The sequence below is a fragment of the Mauremys mutica genome, chromosome 3 (assembly GCF_020497125.1).
Source record: "Mauremys mutica isolate MM-2020 ecotype Southern chromosome 3, ASM2049712v1, whole genome shotgun sequence".
In the NCBI taxonomy this organism is placed as follows: Eukaryota; Metazoa; Chordata; order Testudines; family Geoemydidae; genus Mauremys; species Mauremys mutica.
The window spans coordinates 3,145,922-3,163,632 of NC_059074.1; the positions used below are offsets into that span (position 1 = coordinate 3,145,922).

Below are 17,711 nucleotides of genomic sequence, written 5' to 3' on the forward strand. Positions count from 1 at the left end.
GGGGAACTGCGGGGGGTGCAATGAATAGAAAATCCTGTTTGCTCTACGGTGCCCCCTGGGTCTGGGCACAGGTTGGGCCAGTCACTGCGCCAGACCCCAGGCAGTTGGCTCCATGGGCCGGGTGTCGGGCAGGCCTGGCCTGCTACAAGCTCCTCTGAGCCAGAGCCTGGCTGGGGGCAGCCCTCCCCCTTCAGCTGCAGGGCCCTGGTTCTGCCCCTCCCGCAGGGGGCTGGATCCCCCCGGGAACAGCCTGGGCCCTGAGGCTCCCGAAGCTGGTCTCCATACAGCTCCCCCAGTCCTCCCCGGGCAGGGGTCCTGTAGGGCCCGGGCTGACCCCCGCCCTGGGAACGAGCCCGCCGGCCCCCGCAGTGGGTGTCACTGCAGCCGAGCCCTGTCCCCTCCCTGCAGCTCATGGAGGACAGGAGGTAGCCGGGCAGGAGGTTTATTGTGGGGCTGGGTGCTCGGGTCCCAGGCTGCGGCTCAGCTCCTGGCTGTGCTCGAAGGCGGCGGCGAGGAACTGGGCGAAGACGCGGTCCATGTAGCTCTCGTGCCGGGGGAAGAGCCCCTCCAGGAAGCCGATGTGCCCGCCACGCGCTGTCACCAGCACCGCCAGCGTGGGGAGGCGCCGTGCCGCGGCCAGCGGGATGGCTGAAAGAGAGCGAGTCAGGCAGCCGCAAGCTGGGCCCAGAGCCCCCCGCTAGGCCCAGAGCCCCCCGCACTCACCCTGCAGCGGCGAGAAGGGGTCGTCGGCTGCATTGAGGCACAGCACAGGCAGGCGCACGGCGTGTACCGAGTGCGAGGGGCTGGCGTCCCGGTAGTATGCGGCGCACGTCCCGTAGCCGAACACCACGGCGGTGTAGCGCTCGTCAAACTCCCGGATGCTGCGTGCCTGGGACAGGGGGGGCGGGGTCAGGGCTGGGGGTGCGGCTGGGTGGGGGAGGGGAGGAGATGGGGGGGGCATACCATACCTGCAGTACGTGCTCCACATCCACCTTCTCTGCAATCACCTTCCTGTGCCTGCAACGGGCCCCACAGTCAGTGGGGGGCTGCCAAGCAAGACAGCCAAGAGCCCCCTGACCCCCATCAACCAGCCCCACACTCCCCAACCCTGCCCCACAGCCTCCTGACCCTCCTGTACCAGGCCCCCGACACCACATACAGGGGGGCTGGAGGATCAGGTATCAGCCCCAGAGTCCCCCCAACCTCTGTGTACCAGCCCTCCAGGCCCCCCGACCCAGCCCCACCGGCTCAGGAGGTGGCAGAGGTTGGCAGTGAGGCGCCGGTTGAAGAGCAGGAAGTTGAGCGGCTGCTCCAGTGAGCGGCTGGACTCCTCCGCGTCCCAGGGGACGGACAAGGTCATGGCAGCCACCAGCCCCGTGTTGCGCCCCTGCTGCGCCAGGTACTTCAGCACCAGGATCCTGGGGAGACAGCACTGCAGGTGGGCTGGGGCCCGGGGTTAACCCTTCCCCTCCCCTTGCTACTCCCCAGCTTGGGGGGGGACAGACATTAACCACCGGATACCTGGGAGATTAACCCCTCCCCTCCCTGTGCCAGCCCCCTGCTCCTCACCCGCCAAGAGAGACACCCACAGCCAGGAGTGGTGCCCGCGGGTGCTGGGCCTTGATGTGGGTGACCACGGTCTGCAGGTCCTCCGTGTTGCTTGCGCAGAAGGCTCTGGGGGTCTAAGAGCGAGAGCTGAGCTGAGGGGGGCAGGGTGGAGGTGGAGCTGGGGAGGGTGTCCCTGGCTGACCTCAGTTAATGGGGGGGCCATGGAGCTAACAGGGATGTTCACGCTGGATCCCCCACTCTTGCATGCAAGGGAGGGGGGTCCTGGCTCCCCAGGGGCATGGGGAGGGTTCAGCCCTGAGAGCCATTTGCAGGTGGGATGGAGCGAAGTGCCGCCAGACTGGGCCAGGTGCCCCAGAGGGAATGAACAGAACAGAGAATTGTCCAGTGATCCCTCCCCTGTCGCCCATTCCTAGCTCCTGGCAGACAGAGGCTGGGGCACCAGCCCTGCCCAGCCTGGCTAATAGCCACTGATGGACCTGTCCTCCAGGAACTTCTCTAGTTCTTGTTTGAACCCTGTTATAGTCTTGGCCTTCCCTACATCCCCTGGCGAGGAGTTCCCCAGGTTGACTGGGCCTTGTGTTTGTTTTCAACCTGCTGCCTGTTCATTTCGTTTGGTGGCCCCTTGTTCTTGTAGTATGAGAAGGAGTAAAGAACACGTCCTTATTCACTTTCTCCTCACCACTCATGATTTTACAGACCTCTGCCATATCCCCCCTTAGTCGTCTCTTTGCCTAGTGAAAAGTCCCAGTCTTCTTTCTCTCGCCTCAGACGGAAGCTGTTCGATCCCCTAATCCTTCCTGCACCTTTTCCAACCATAAAGGATCCTTTTCTGAGCTGGCTGACCACAGCCACCCGCAGTGTTCCAGGTGCGGGCGGCCCGTGGATTTATAGAGGCAGTCGGATATTTTCTGCTGTCTTATCCAGCCCCTTCCTGAGGGCTCCCCGGCTGCCGCTGCCCGTGGAGCGGCTGTTCTCAGAGAACCAGCCCAGGGAGGCCGAGATCTCTCTTGAGGGGTCACAGCTGGCTTAGCCCCATTGTTTTGCCTGTATAGATGGGACAGCAGCTCCGACCTGCTGGGACCCACGGGCCAAGCCCTGCCCTCCCCTCCAGGGCCCATGGAGCGCGCTGCCCCCCACCCCCACGGCCTCCAGAGCCCTGGGCCAGGATCTCTGTATTGGAGCCAGGCCCCAAGGCCACCCCGAGGACACAGCTCACTCACCAGCAGCTCCTCCCCCTTGCACCCTCGGTTATTGAACACAACAGTCCTGGGGGGAGAGACGGGTGAGGCTCCCTGCCCCCACGACCCCTCCATTCCCGCTCTCCATGTCCCCCCTTCCCCCTCCATCCCCACCAGCCCCCTTCCCCCACGACCCCTCCATCCCCACCCCTGTATCCCACCTTCACCACGACCCCTCCATCCCCATCCCCGCTGCATCCCCACCAGCCCCCCTTCCCCCACGACCCCTCCATCCCCACCCCCCATGTCCTCCCACCAGCCCCCTTCCCCCACGACCCCTCCATCCCCACCCCTGTATCCCACCTTCCCCCACGACCCCTCCATCCCCCCATGTCCTCCCACCAGCCCCCCTTCCCCCACGACCCCTCCATCCCCACCCCCATATCCCACCTTCCCCCACGACCCCTCCATCCCCACCCCCCCATGTCCTCCCACCAGCCCCCCTTCCCCCACGACCCCTCCATCCCCACCCCTGTATCCCACCTTCACCACGACCCCTCCATCCCCATCCCCGCTGCATCCCCACCAACCCCCCTTCCCCCACGACCCCTCCATCCCCACCCCCGTATCCCACCTTCACCACGACCCCTCCATCCCCATCCCTGTATCCCACCTTCACCACGACCCCTCCTTCCCCATCCCCGCTGCATCCCCACCAGCCCCCTTCCCCCACGACCCCTCCATCCCCACCCCTGTATCCCACCTTCACCACGACCCCTCCATCCCCATCCCCGCTGCATCCCCACCAGCCCCCCTTCCCCCACGACCCCTCCATCCCCGCCCCCCTTCCCCCACGACCCCTCCATCCCCACCCCCGTATCCCACCTTCCCCCACGACCCCTCCATCCCCACCCCTGTATCCCACCTTCACCACGACCCCTCCATCCCCATCCCCGCTGCATCCCCACCTGCCCCCTTCCCCCACGACCCCTCCATCCCCACCCCCGTATCCCACCTTCACCACGACCCCTCCATCCCCATCCCCGCTGCATCCCCACCAGCCCCCCTTCCCCCACGACCCCTCCATCCCCACCCCCGTATCCCACCTTCCCCCACGACCCCTCCATCCCCACCCCCATGTCGTCCCACCAGCCTCCTTCCCCCACGACCCCTCCATCCCCACCCCCGTATCCCACCTTCACCACGACCCCTCCATCCCCATCCCCGCTGCATCCCCACCAGCCCCCCTTCCCCCACGACCCCTCCATCCCCACCCCTGTATCCCACCTTCACCACGACCCCTCCATCCCCACCCCCATGTCGTCCCACCAGCCTCCTTCCCCCACGACCCTCCATCCCCACCCCCATATCCCACCTTCACCCACAACCCCTCCATCCCCCCCTTCCCCAATGCCCCACAGAGGCTGGCACTGACCCAGATGCCTCACTTGGGGGCTGACCAGGGGGCTGGGTCCCTGCAGCCCCCCAGTCACCCAGGGCCCGGGGTCTCACCTGTACCCCGCGCGGGAGGCCTGCTGCACCAGGTGCAGGACGTAGGTGGCCTGGCTGTTGCTGGTGAGGCCTGGCAGCAGCAGGACGGTGGGGCGTGTGCCAGGCTCCGGGTACCGCTGGCTCTCTGCATTGTCCGCCCAGTCCAGCAGCAGCTGCCCTCCATCCGCCGTGCGGAGCAACTCGCTGGGCAGGGAGCACAGGGTGGAGTGAGCCCCGGGCAGCAGGGGCCTGGGCCGCGCCCCATGGGCACAGCCGGGGAGTCACGGAGCAGCGCAGCTCGAGAACCCAGCACGCACCTGCGGTAGGCGACCCGGGGCCGGGACTGGAGGAAGAAGCGGAGCAGGGTCTGGAGCCGGCCCTCGAAGCACCAGGGCGTGGGGTGGAAGGGCTCGCGGACGACGGGGCAGTGCGCCTCCAGGAAGGCGCAGAACGGCAGCCCGCCCACCAGCAAGGGCCTCTGCGGAGAGATTCGGGGAGAGCTCAGGCCAGCCCGAGCCCAAGGACGGGCCTGGCTCCCAGACCCCACCAGCTCCAGCACGGCCTGGCTTGTCAGAGCCCGTCACGCTCGCAGGCCCTGGCACAAGCCATGGCCACGGCCCCCGAGATCCCGCGACGTGGGGCTGAGCCAGCAGGGACAGAGCCCAGCCCCACAGCGCAGACCCCTCCCCCAGCTCACATGCCGGGAGGCCCTGCTAGCCGGCGGGTCCCATCCAGCTCCCAGGTGCTGGGAGCAAGGGGTGTGTGGGAGCCAGGCAGCACCCGGGGGGGGGGGGGGGGATCACCATCATCCCCGAGCAACCAGACTCCAGGCTACGGCCCTGCCCCACCCAGCTGAGGCGGGACGGGCGGCGCCGTGCTAGGCCAGAGGTGAGATGGGGCCGCGGGAGGAGGGCGGAGAGGAACCAGGAACAGAGATGCACCACGTGGGGGCTGGGAAGGAGCAGCTGTCCCCCAGGGCACCCCCCGACAGGAGCCTTGGGGGGCCAATGCCCAGAGCAGAGGGATGAGGGGGCCGACCGGCTCGGCCAGCTGGCGTTCAGCATCCGAAAACACGGAGACAGACGCCAGCACGGCCCAGAGCTGCTGCCTGGGGCTCTGGGCTCTGTTCCAGCCTGGAGGGGAGGGGAGGGGGGGGGCTCCCCTGCTTCAGCCTCTGCCCCCCAGGGGAAGTGAGACACTCCCCAGCTGTGCGATGGGGCAAGGACGCGTCTCCGGGACTGACCTGAACCGAGGGCAGCGCAGCCGTGCCCAGGAACCTGGCTGGGGGGGCCGGGCACCGCCCGGGACAGGCTGCACCCAGCTGGCGAGTCCAGGCTGCACCCACCCAGCCCCCAGCCAGGCCAGAACAATCCCCCAGGGGGCTGGAGGGAGCGAACCAGCCGGAGGCAGCTCAGCTCAGCCCTAGGGGACGGGTCCCCGGCCCCCAACGGCTGGTTGTCAGTTCTGAGCTCCAGGCCAGGAGGGGTCAGGCCGCAACAGAGGCCCCTGGGGACATCGGTGCTGGAACTGGGGGGCTGCTGCCCCCCCAGCTTGGCCGTGGTCTCCATCATCTCCAGGCTCCGTGGCTCCGAGCACCCCCACCACACAGACAGTCCCAGCCCCCCTGCCTGGGAGGGAGGGGTTATTTGGGCTGACGGGGGTGTCACAGCGAGGGGGGGCTCTGAGGGTTGGGACCCCCCCATCGCTCCCAGCTCGGGCGGGGCTCAGAGCTCTCCCACAGGCAGCTCCAGCCCAGGCCAGACAGAGCCCCGCGACGCTACAGCGGGGACACGCGGGACCGACCCCCCCAGCGCTGACCGGACGGACCGAGCCCCCCCCTCCCCAGCGCTGACCGGACGGACCGAACCCCCCCCCAGCGCTGACCGGACGGACCGAACCCCCCCAGCGCTGACCGGACGGACCGAACCCCCCCAGCGCTGACCGGACGGACCGAGCCCCCTCCAGCACTGACCGGACGGACGGACCGACCCCCGCCCCAGCGCTGACCGGACGGACCGAGCCCGCCCCAGCGCTGACCGGACGGACCGAGCCCGCCCCAGCGCTGACCGGACGGACCTGCGGGACGCACACCCAGTAGTAGCCCAGGAAGGCGGCGCTGGCGGCCAGCAGCAGCAGCAGCAGCGGCTCCCCCCAGCCCCGGAGCAGCAGCTCGGGCAGGGACCCCAGCGCCCCCCGCATCCTGCAGCCGCCTGAGTCTGGCAGCTTCCGGCAGCCCTGCGTAAGCCCCGCCCCGGCCAGCAGCCATATTTGTGAGGGGCAGACCCCGCCCCTGCCAACCCCGGCCGGCAGCCATGTTTGTGAGGGGCAGACCCCCGCCCCGGCCGGCAGCCATGTTTGTGAGGGGCAGCCCCCGGCAGCCATGTTTGTGAGGGGCAGCCAGGCCGGCCGCGGTTAACCCCGTAGGTGCCGGGCGACAGCAGAGTGAGGGTAGTTCTGCGCCGGAGAGGAGGGTCTCGCAGCCAGCTGCGCCGGTGAATAGCCGGGAGCGCGGGACCCAGGAGTCCTGGGCACAGCCCCTCCCCCAAGGCAGCCCCAGCAGGGGGCCGTTCCCACGGGCGCAGGGCAGTGCTGAGCCATGTGCCAGCCGGGGACGCCGCAGGCAAAGGGATCGTGGGGGGCTGAGGCCCCTTTGTGGTGCTGGAGTGAGTGGGGATTCTGCCCTCCCCGAGCCCCACTTCCTCCGGGCTGCGGCTCCCAGCCAGGGCAGCCTCCACCTGCCTGGCAGTGCCAGCGCCGCGCGCGTTGGCCGAGGAGCCCGCTGTGACCGGCGTGTTCCCCGCATCATGCTCGGCCTGGGGAACGTCTCGCACCAGGGGCTCGCCAGGCCGGCGGAGAAGGGCCAACGCGAGCCCAAGGCTGGCGGCTGAATTCTTACTGGTGCCAAGGTGTCAGTTATGGACAGCGAGTCACTAACCGCGGGAACAATTCACGGGGCTGGGCTGGATCCTCCATCACCGGCTGTTTCTCTGCCAGCTCCGCTCCGGGGACAGTCCTGGGCCCAGGGGGTCAGACCAGCTCCTCACACCTCTGACAGGGCCTGGCCCACACAGCAGCTGGTGGCACCGAAAGGAGGAACAGCCAGGCTAGCTCAGCCCAGGGACCCATGACCCCAGTGCCTGGGCTCCACTCCACAGGAGATGACACAAGACACACACACACCCACCAGTGGCTCAACAGGGGACATGTCCCCCTCAGCTGGCCAGCTGCTGGCTGGCTCATGCCTCGTCTCTGCTGTTATTGCGCCAGATGGTCTCATGGGCTGGGTAAATGTTTAACCCTTTCTGAGTCCCCCTGGCCCTTGGCCTCATCACCGTCTTGTGGCCATGAGTTCCACAGCCTGGTGGTCAGTTTGGTAAGAAAAATATTCCCTTGTGCTGCTTGTCAATGGGTCACATTCCATTCCCATCACTCGCCCCATTGGGAGAAGGTGATTAGGCGTGCCCCAGTCCCCTCCCTATGCCAACTCCCGCCCCACCCTGGCACAGCTGGAGAGCCCATTGCTCCTGTGGGCGTCCTCCCGTCCAGGGAAAGGATCCCACCTCTCCCACTCCTTCCCTATGCATCTGCCAGGTGCTCTGGGTGCTGGCAGGAGCAGGGCACGGCATCGGTGGCAGGGATCCAGGCAGGGGGGAGAGCATTGGCGGCTTGTCCTAACAGAGCCCCCCGTTCAGTGCCAGAAGAAAGTGCCCGTGATGCTCTGCCCTGCTCAGGGAGCTGGGAGGGAGGGCGGCAGGGCCCTGCTCCGGGGGAGTCAGTACGAATTCCCTTGCTCTAGCTGGGCCCCAGACAGGCAGGGAGCCCGGCTCCAGGCCGGGGATGGCCCAAGGAGCCTCTGAGCTGGAGCCCAGACTGAGACACCCTGGGGCTCCTTTTCGGAGGCGCCAGCTGGCTCCTCGCTGTGAGCTGGGCACCGTGGCCTCTTCCAGCCTAGCTGGGAGCCCGGCACAGGGCTAGTGCTCACAGCAGCCCCAGGGAACGGTGGCCACCAGCGGCCAGGGAGGGGAGAGGAAGCCAGAGGCCTGGCTGGATCATCCTGTGCAAGGGACTCGCTGTCCTCCAGCTCTCTCAGTGCAGATGCTCCGTCCCGCAGGCTGGGCTGTGTCTCCCTTGCACCATTCAGGGTGGGAACCAGGCTGTCAGGTGAACCCAGGCAGGGCTGGGGCGGGTGGCCCTGGGTGCCTGACAGGGGGAGTGTGATGGCACCAGGAGGGTGGCACTGGGTGGGCGGTAGGTCTTTTGGGTGTCACTAGGAGACCCGGGGGGTGGCACAAGTCAGGGGAATGGGTCTGTTAGGTGGCACTGGCAGAGCTGGGGGGTGGGGGGTGCCATGCAGGACAGGCGGGCAGCCAGGTGGCATGGGGTGGGAGCTGGTCTGTCAGGTGGCACTTGGGGAGTTGGGGGGCAGGTGGCACCATGCAGGGTGGAGGCCAGGCGGCGATCAGGATGGCATGGGGCAGGGAAGGGGTCTGTCAGGTGGCACCAGGTGGGGGGTTGGGCGTAGTGGGTGGCACTGGGAAGGGGGGTGGGTCTGTCAGGTGGCACCAGGCGGGGGAATGGGCCTGGCAGGTGGCATGTGGGGAGCTGGGTGGCATGGGGCAGGGGATGGGCCAGGAAGGTGGCACCAGGCGGGGGTATGGGTCTGTTGGGTGGAACAGGTGGAAGGGTGGCACGGGGCGGAGATGGATCTGCCAGGTGTCACTGTGCTGGGGGATGGGCCAGGCGGGTGGCACAGGGCGGGGGATGGGCCAGGTGGGTGGCATGGAGGGAGCTGGGTGGTACTGGGAAGCGGATGTGGCAGGTGGGTGGCACCGTGTGGGGGAAGGGTCTGTCGGGTGGCATGGGGGGAGCTGGGTGGCATTGGGCAGGGGATGGGCCAGGCGGGTGGCACAGGGCGGGGGATGGGCCAGGTGGGTGGCATGGAGGGAGCTGGGTGGTACTGGGAAGGGGATGGGGCAGGTGGGTGGCACCGTGTGGGGGAAGGGTCTGTTGGGTGGCATGGGGGGAGCTGGGTGGCATTGGGCAGGGGATGGGCCAGGCGGGTGGCACAGGGCAGGGTGATGGGTCAGGCGGGTGGCACAAGGGGAGCTGGGTGGCACTGGGCAGGTGATGGGCCAGGTGGGTGGCACGGGGACGAAGATGGGCCAGGCTGGTGGCACAGGGAGGGGGAGGTGCGTGGCCCTGGGTGGGGATGGGCCAGGAGGGTGGCATGGGGGGAGCTGGGTGGCACCAGGTGGGGATGGCCCAGGTGGGTGGCACGGGGAGGGGGATGGGCCAGGTGGGCTTCATGGTGGGAGCTGAGAGGCACTGGGTGGGGGATAGGCCAGGCAGGTGGCATGAGGATGGGCATGGGCCTGGTGGGTGGCACCGGGCAGGGATGGGTCAGGTGGGTGGCACCATGGGGAGCTGGGTGGCACTGGGCAGGGGGTGTGCCAGGCGGGTGGCATGAGGAGTGGGAGGCAGGTGGCCCTGGGCGAGGATGGGTGAGGCGGGTGGCACAGGGAGGGGGATGGGCCAGGCAGGTGGCACTGGGCAAGGGGAGGCGGGTGGCACCGAGCGGGGAGGGGGAGGCAGGTGGCACAGTGAAGGGGATGCACCAGGTGGGTGGCACGAGGAAGGGGATGGGCCAGGCAGGTGGCACTGGGCAAGGGGAGGCGGGTGGCACCGAGCGGGGAGGGGGAGGCAGGTGGCACAGTGAAGGGGATGCACCAGGTGGGTGGCACGAGGAAGGGGATGGGCCAGGCTGGTGGCACTGGGCAAGGGGAGGCGGGTGGCACCGAGCGGGGAGGGGGAGGCAGGTGGCACAGTGAAGGGGATGCACCAGGTGGGTGGCACGAGGAAGGGGATGGGCCAGGCTGGTGGCACTGGGCAGAGGGAGGTGGGTGGCACCGGGTGAGAAGGGGGAGGCAGGTGGCACAGGGCAGGGAGATGGGCCAGGCAGGTGCCACAAGGGGAGCTGGGTGGCACCGGGCAGGGGATGGGTCTGTGGGTTGGCACCGGGTGGGGAGGAGGGAGCTGGGTGGCACGGGGAGGGGAGGGGGAGGCGCCAGGCGGGTGGCACCGGGCAGGGGGTGGCGGGTGGCATGGAGAGGGGAGGGGGGAGCTGGGTGGCACCGGGCAGGGGATGGGTCTGTGGGGTGGCACCAGGCGGGGAGGGGGAGGCGCCAGGCGGGTGGCACCGGGCAGGGGATGGGTCTGTGGGGTGGCACCAGGCGGGGAGGGGGAGGCGCCAGGCGGGGAGGGGGAGGCACCAGGCGGGTGGCCCTGGATGGGCCGGGCCGGGCTTTGCGGTTCCCCTGCCGGAGGCTCCGTGCCCGGGCGGGTCCCGCGGGGACCGGGGACGTGTCCCAGCCACGTGGACTCGCCTCTTAGGGGCGGGGCCGAGCGGGACTCGAGGCGGGGCCGCAGCTGGGGAGCCGGGAGCTGGAGCGGGGTCGGGCCGGGCGCGGAGCCGCTGCGGAGCCGGCGGGATGCAGGTGCGTGTGTCGGTGCAGTGGGTGCCCTGGGTGCAGTGGGTGTGGGTGCCCTGGGTGCATTGTTGCAGTGATTGTTTCTGGCACAGCACACACTGGTGCCTCCCCTGGGCTGGTTGCAGTGGGGGGCCGTGTGGCTCTGGATGTAGTGAATGCAGTGCGTGCCCTGGGTGCAGTGGGGGCCGTGTGGCTCTGGGTGCAGTGAATGCAGTGGGTGTCCTGGGTGCAGGGGGGGGGGTGTGGCCCTGGGTGCAGTTGGGGGCCGTGTGACTCTGGGTGCAGTGAATGCAGTGGCTGTCCAGGGTGCAGTGGAGGGCCGTGTGGCTCTGGGTGCAGTTAATGCAGTGGGTGTCCTGGGTGCAGTGGGGGGCCGTGTGGCTCTGGGTGCAGTGAATGCAGTGGGTGTTCTGGGTACAGTGGGGGGCCATGTGGCTCTGGGTGCAGTTAATGCAGTGGGTGTTCTGGGTGCAGTGGGGGTGTGTGTGGCCCTGGGTGCAGTGAATGCAGTGGGTGTCCTGGGTGCAGTGGAGGGCCGTGTGGCTCTGGGTGCAGTGCATGCAGTGGGTGTCCTGGGTGCAGTGGGGGGCCGTGTGGCTCTGGGTGCAGTGAATGCAGTGGGTGCCCTGGGTGCAGTGGAGGGCCGTGTGGCTCTAGGTGCAGTGAATGCAGTGGGTGTTCTGGGTGCAGTCGGGGGCCGTGTGACTCTGGGTGCTCTGTGCTGGGTCTGTGTGTTGGCGTGAGACCCCGTGTGCATGGTGTGCCCATGTGTGCGGTGTGTGCTTGTGGGGTCCCTGAATTGGCCAGGGGGGTACCAGGAAGCGGCTGTCAGGGTGTTCTGTGTGCGGGGCTTTGCTGGGGTGTGGCTGAGGGGTGCCGTGTGGGGCAGGGCTGTGTGGCTGGGGGAGGCTGTTGTGCGTCGCTGTGCCCGGCGGGCGCTGTCTGGCTGTGCTGGGTGTCCGGGGCTGTTTGTGTGTGTGTGTGTGTAGCGAGGCGCTGCGGGGGGGGAGGGGCTCTTGCTGGTTCTGTGCTCTAGGGATGTTTTGCTCATGGGGTGCGTTGGGGGTAGGGGGGCCCTCTGCAGGCTCTGGTCACTCTTCTAAAGGGCTCTGGGCCCACCCTGGGGCCCGGTGGGGGACACCCCCTGCCCTGCACGTTGGCCGGGTCTGTGTGTACGATGGGCATCTGGTGGCATTGCCTAGTCGTGCTACCGTGGGTGCTCCGTCCTGCCCACCAGGCCTGGCCCCGCCCAGCTAGGGGTGGCTTTGGCTAATGCACGTCCTGCGGGCATCTCTGCGAGAGCCAAGGCAGGCTTGGTACACGCCGTGTGCCAGGGCTGGGTGGCATTAACACAGACGAGGCACCTTAGGGGGGGGGACGCGCAGGGTCAGACTGCGCCAGAGGGTGCCAGGGAGCTGGGACAAAGCGGGGCAGGAACGGGGCAGCTGGAGAGCACAGGGGCTTGCACTGCCCATAAAGCACTTCGGCCGACTCGGAGCCCCCTCCAGTGGGCATCTCCAGAGGGCCCCCGCCACGGAGACGCTGCGCTGGGCTGGGGCCTCGTCGTGTTGATGCCTGCCCTGGCGTCGCCCGTGGCTCTGGTCGGTGGAGACGAGGACGGACCGGGCGGGGTCACGCCCATGTTGCTACCTTGGATCCTGGCAGGGGTGGGGGGGGTGCAAACACGGTCACAGCGCCAGAGCAGGGCGTGGGGAGCCTGGATGCCGCAGAGCAGCCTCCCCACTGGCTCAGCCTCCCGCAGCCCTGGGCAGCCGGCGCCCAGCTGGTAGCGGAGCGTGGCATGGCCGCCCTGGGGGCTGACTCCCCCTGCTCAGCACACGCCCAGGGGATCCCGCCGGGCACCCCACGCGGTGCCTCGCTGGGGCTCCAGGCGCTCCACGCAGCCTGCACCAAAGGCCAGGCCCCAGCGGAGTCGGATGCCACCGGAGGGAGACTCAGCCAATGAGTTACATGGACCCCAACGCTGGGCTCCGGCAGGGGGGTGACGCGGCTGCTTGTCCCCCCAGGCTGTCCCCAGCTGTGGTCTCAGGATGAGGAGCTTGCTGCTAGTGTCTCTGCTGCTGGCCGGGACTCCTGGCTGGGCCGCGCCCAAGGACAGGTATGGGAAAGCAGGTCTGCCACGGCCCTGCCAGGCGGGCGGGAGCCTTGCCTGGGGGAGCGCCCAGCAGGGGGTGCTGTGGGGAGCGGGGCCATAGCACTGGCTGGGGGGGCACTCTGGGGAACAGGACTGGAGCCCTGGCTGGGAGGGGCGGGGCCAGAGCCCTGGCTGCAGGGGGGTGTTGGGGGGTGGGGCAAGAGCCCTGGCTGCAGGGGGGTTGCTGGGGGGGGGCAGGGCCAGAGCCCTGGCTGCAGGGGGGATCCTGGGAGGTGGGGCAAGAGCCCTGGCTGCAGGGGGGTTGCTGGGGGGGCAGGGCCGGAGCCCTGGCTGCACGGGGGGGAGGGGCTGAAGCCCTGGCTGCAGGGGGTGCTGGGGGGGCAGGGCCGGAGCCCTGGCTGCAGGGGGGTTGCTGGGGGGGGGCAGGGCTGGAGCCCTGGCTGCAGGGGGTGCTGGGGGGAGCCCATGTGTCTGTTCTGCCCCCTTGGCTGCTCTAAGCACTGGGATCCCTGTGCCGTGCTGTGGGGCTGGATCCTGCCCCTGTGACCCATTTTGCCGTTTGTTGCCCCCAGGTCTGAGGGCCCTGCTGCGGAGCCTGTTCCCAACCTCCTGCACCCCGAGCCGGAGGAGCTGCGGTGAGTCCAGCTCCCCCAGGGAGGGACCCCGGCCCTGGGGCTGAGCAGCTGGCAGGGAGCCCGGCCTGTGGAGGGGCAGGTCTGTGGGGGTTTCCCTGGATGTGTCGATGGGGGGTGGGGGGCACTGACCGGGGTGGGTTCTGCCTGTCCGAGGGTGCAGGCTTGGCAGGATGCGCCTGGCAGTGCCCGGGCAGAGCGACCTGGGACGGGGGGGGGGTCACGTGCAGGGGACAGGGAGCTGGGCAGGACAGAGAATGAGAAAGCGGAAGCACAGCCAGTGGCCCAGCGGGCCCAGGACCGGTGCCGGTGCCAGGCACGTCACAGGGAGTGAACAGAACAGGACCCTGCCCCCATCATCCAGTCCAGCTTCTGGGCTAGGGGTGCCCAGAGCAGAGGGTGTGTCCCCGTCCAGCCTGGCTACTAGCCATTGAGGGACCCAGCCTCCAGGCACTGAGCTGGTTCTGTTTGAACCGTTCTAGTCTGGGCCTTCCCAACATCCTCCGGCGAGGAGTTCCACAGGCTGACTGTGCGTTGTGTGAGGAAATAGTCCTTGTGTTTGTTTAAACCTGCCGCCTGTTCATTTCATGTGGTGACTCCTTGTGTTATGAGGAGTAAAGAACACGTCCTTATTTACAGTCTCCTCACCACTCATGATTTTACAGACCTCTGTCATATCCCCCCTTAGTCGTCTCTTTGCCAAGCTGAAAAGTCCCAGTCGTATTAATCTCTCCTCATATGGAAGCCGTTCCAGACCCCTAATAATTTTGTTGCCCTTCTCTGAACCTTTTCCAATTCCAATAGATTTTTGAGATGGGGCGACCACATCTGCGCGCAGTATTCAAGGTGTGCACGTACCATGGATTTATATAGACACAATCTGATATTTTCTGTCTCATTATCTATCCCTTTTCTAATGATTCCCAACATGCTGTTCGCTTTTTTTGACACCGCTGCGCATTGAGCGGATGTTTTCAGAGAACTCTCCGCAGGGACTCCACGATCTCTTGTTGAGTGGGAACAGCTAATTTAGCCCCCAACATTGTATCTGTCTGGTTGGGATTGTGGTTTCCAACCTGCCTCACTTTGCAGTTATCAGCCTTGAATTTCACCTGCCATTTTGTTGCCCAGTCGCCCGGTTGGGTCCCAGGGCTGAGTGCAGCGGGGGTGGGCTGGGAGCAGTTGGGGGGCAGAAGGGACCCCACTTGCCCTGCTGGCTCTGGGCCTGGCGCACTGCAGACCGAGGCCTGCCCCAGAGCAGAGCGGGCAGAGACCAGCCAGGGACGAGACTTGCCCGCGGCCTTGGCACACCGTTCCTGGGGTTAATTCCGAGTCGGCTTTGTCCAGCCTCGCCTTGGCCCTGTGCTCTCCCCTGCCCCCCGCAGCCCCCGCCCGGCCTCACTCTGCTCCCTGTTGCAGGCTGCTGCAGCGCTACCTGCGGAGCGTCCGGCGGATGGCACAGGACCCCGCTCACATGACGAGGGAGCAGGGTAAGTGCCAAGGGGGGGCTGGGCTCATGCTGGGCTCGGGTCCCCCGCGGTGCCCGGTGGCTCTCACACAGCGATGGCAGCTGACACGTTCTGGCCCCGTTCCCAGGCAGGGGGTGCCCAGGCACCATGCGGACACTCCTGCCTAGCCCCCGCTCTGCCCGCCCCAGCCACGCCCGCCCCCAGTGCCCGGCCCCCCGTGACTCCCCCTCTCTCGCAGTGCTCCTCTACCTCTTCGCGCTGCACGACTACGACCGGAGTGGGCAGCTGGACGGGCTGGAGTTCATGCAGCTGCTGATGGAGGTGGTATCCCAGCACGCCCAGGGGCAGCCTTCACCCGACACGGTAGGTGCCACTCAGACCTCCCCTCCCCTGGGGCTGGGGGGCCAGGGGCCAGCTGGGCAGGGGGGTGGGTGCATCTCCCCTAGGCTGAGATCTGCACCTGGCAGCCACCCTCTCCCCCCAGAGCACAGGCAGCAGCGAGGAGAGCACCCCGGTGATCAGCACCCCGGGGATCCTCCCTAGGGGGAACAGAGCTCAGGCACCTCACGGTGCAAAGGCCCACGTCCAAGAGCCAGCTGGTCCCCACCCCCCGGGGCGGATGGGAGCCAGCGCCACCTCCAGGAGACAGGCCAGTCCCCCATCCCCCACCCCCGGGGCGGATGGGAACCAGCGCCCCCTCCAGGGGCCAGGCCCCATCCCCCACCCCCGGGGCCGGATGGGAGCCGGCGCCCCCTCCAGGGGACAGTCCCCATCCCCCACCCCCGGGGCCGGATGGGAGCCGGCGCCCCCTCCAGGGGCCAGGCCCCATCCCCCACCCCCAGGGCCAGATGGGAGCCGGCGCCCCCTCCAGGGGACAGGCCCCATCCCCCACCCCTGGGGCCAGATGGGAGCCGGCGCCCCCTCCAGGGGCCAGGCCCGTCCCCCATCCCCCACGCCCGGGGCCGGATGGGAGCCGGTGCCCCCTCCAGGGGCCAGGCCCCATCCCCCACCCCCGGGGCCAGGTGGGAGCCGGTGCCCCCTCCAGGGGCCAGGCCCGTCCCCCATCCCCCACCCCTGGGGCCGGATGGGAGCCGGCGCCCCCTCCAGGGGACAGGCCCCATCCCCCACCCCCGGGGCCGGATGGGAGCCGGTGCCCCCTCCAGGGGCCAGGCCCCATCCCCCACCCCCAGGGCCAGATGGGAGCCGGCGCCCCCTCCGGGGGCCAGGCCTGTCCCCCATCCCCCACCCCCGGGGCCGGATGGGAGCCGGTGCCCCCTCCGGGGGACAGTCCCCATCCCCCACCCCCGGGGCCAGATGGGAACCGGCGCCCCCTCCGGGGGCCAGGCCCCATCCCCCACCCCCAGGGCCGGATGGGAACCGGCGCCCCCTCCAGGGGACAGGGCCGTCCCCCTTTCCCCTCGCGAGCCAGCCAGTTCCTTCCCCGCAGTCTGCGGCCCCCAGCACCGTGCGAATGTCCCATCTCTTCTCTCCTGCCCTGTGTGCATTCCCCCTGCAGGTGATCGTGGTGGTCGATGGGATCCTGGAGACTCAGGACCTGAACGGGGATGGGTTACTGAACCCCTCGGAGCTCCTGCTGCCCCCGGCCCAGAGCCAGCCGCCCCTGCCAGCCCAGACTGCTGCCCCCGCCGGGGAAGGGGTTGTGCAGTGGGCACCTGAGGAGCCGGAGCAACCTGCCACGGGCCTGGAGCTGCCAGGCCCCCAGGGAGCAGCAGACCCCGGCGGGGAGCTCCCAGAGGCAGCGGGGCCCGTAGCAGAGCAGCCGGGGGCTGAGAGCCGGACGGGGCCAGAGGCGGCTCAGCCTGAAGAGGAGGCTGCCGGGGAGGCTCCAGGGGCCCAGGCCGGGGCCCCCAATACTGAGATCTAGGCCCCCAGCCTAGATCCATGGAGAGCTCAGGGCACGGCCGGGGCAGATCAGAGCTGGCATGGGGGCTGCAGGTGTGTGTGTGGGGGGGGAGGCTGTGCACAGGGAAACCGAGGTGGTGATGGGGAAACAACTGCCAGGGACCCCCCCACACACACACTCTGGATCTGGCTGAGTGGTGCTGGGGGAGGGGGCTGCCTCTCTCCCCAGCCCTGGGGAAAGCAGCTGGGCTCAGCCCCTGAGAGGAGTGTGTGAGCCGCCCCTCAGGACAAGGGGCTGGGGGGAGGCAGGTACCTGACCCCTACCTGGGCTAGGGGGCCCAGGAGCCAGGCACAGCATCCAAGCAGGGTTACCCTCGCCAGCGCTGACCTGTCCCTGCCCGAAGCTGGCTGGACCGAGGGGCTGGGGGGCACCGGGACATGTGCAATCAATCATGTAACTTACATTTTGAAACAGAAAAATATACACTGAGGCCCAGGGCTGCTGGCCCCCTCGCTGGCTGCACTGCGCTGCCCTGCCCTGCGCTGCCCTGCCCTACACTGCCCTGCACTGCACTGCGCTGCCCCGCACTGCACTGCGCTGCGCTGCGCTGCCCCCGGAGCCGGGGGGGTGGGCAGAGGTGGGGTGAGGGAAAGGGGTTTGCCCAGCCAGCAGGGCTCCCCCAGCCGAGGCTGCCTCCTGCCCATCCCGCGAAATCGCCCCCGTGCCCTGCCCGGAGCAGGCAGCAGCTGCGTGGGCACTGGCTGCCAGGGCACGGGTACCTAGCCCAGGCAGAGTGCCCGCCCCTCAGCCCCCCGGGCCCTGCCCCCTCAATCACTACCACCCTGGCAGCGGCCCCGGGGGGGAGAAGGGTGGTGCCTCCATCCGCTGTACCAGGGGTTCAACC

The 17,711-nt window shown here is 68.6% G+C and overlaps 2 protein-coding genes across 7 annotated transcripts; one reads left to right on the plus strand and one right to left on the minus strand.

The window, feature by feature from the left end:
* Window positions 1-409: 409 nt before the first annotated feature.
* ABHD1 (abhydrolase domain containing 1) lies at window positions 410-7,310 on the minus strand. Of its 5 annotated transcripts, none has more exons than XM_045012090.1 (9): window positions 6,315-6,463; window positions 4,556-4,716; window positions 4,260-4,442; window positions 2,790-2,835; window positions 1,570-1,682; window positions 1,245-1,418; window positions 969-1,017; window positions 724-889; window positions 410-648 (listed from the first exon to the last, which is right to left on the minus strand). In XM_045012090.1, exons 1-9 carry the CDS (start codon window positions 6,435-6,437, stop codon window positions 443-445), a joined length of 1,221 nt encoding a protein of 406 aa, XP_044868025.1. In that variant the 5' UTR covers window positions 6,438-6,463; the 3' UTR covers window positions 410-442. The 5 variants fall into 5 exon arrangements, with proteins under 5 accessions (XP_044868025.1, XP_044868024.1, XP_044868028.1 ...); XM_045012089.1 differs by having other exon boundaries at window positions 6,306-6,463; XM_045012093.1 differs by lacking the exons at window positions 1,570-1,682; window positions 6,315-6,463 and adding an exon at window positions 7,174-7,310.
* CGREF1 (cell growth regulator with EF-hand domain 1) lies at window positions 5,107-17,320 on the plus strand. 2 transcript variants are annotated; one of them, XM_045012099.1, is made up of 6 exons: window positions 5,107-5,126; window positions 12,754-12,845; window positions 13,415-13,477; window positions 14,894-14,964; window positions 15,182-15,306; window positions 16,460-17,320. In XM_045012099.1, the coding sequence occupies exons 2-6, from the start codon at window positions 12,778-12,780 to the stop codon at window positions 16,826-16,828; spliced, it is 696 nt and encodes a 231-aa protein (XP_044868034.1). In that variant the 5' UTR covers window positions 5,107-5,126; window positions 12,754-12,777; the 3' UTR covers window positions 16,829-17,320. The 2 variants fall into 2 exon arrangements, with proteins under 2 accessions (XP_044868034.1, XP_044868033.1); XM_045012098.1 differs by lacking the exon at window positions 5,107-5,126 and adding an exon at window positions 10,588-10,732.
* Window positions 17,321-17,711: the final 391 nt, after the last annotated feature.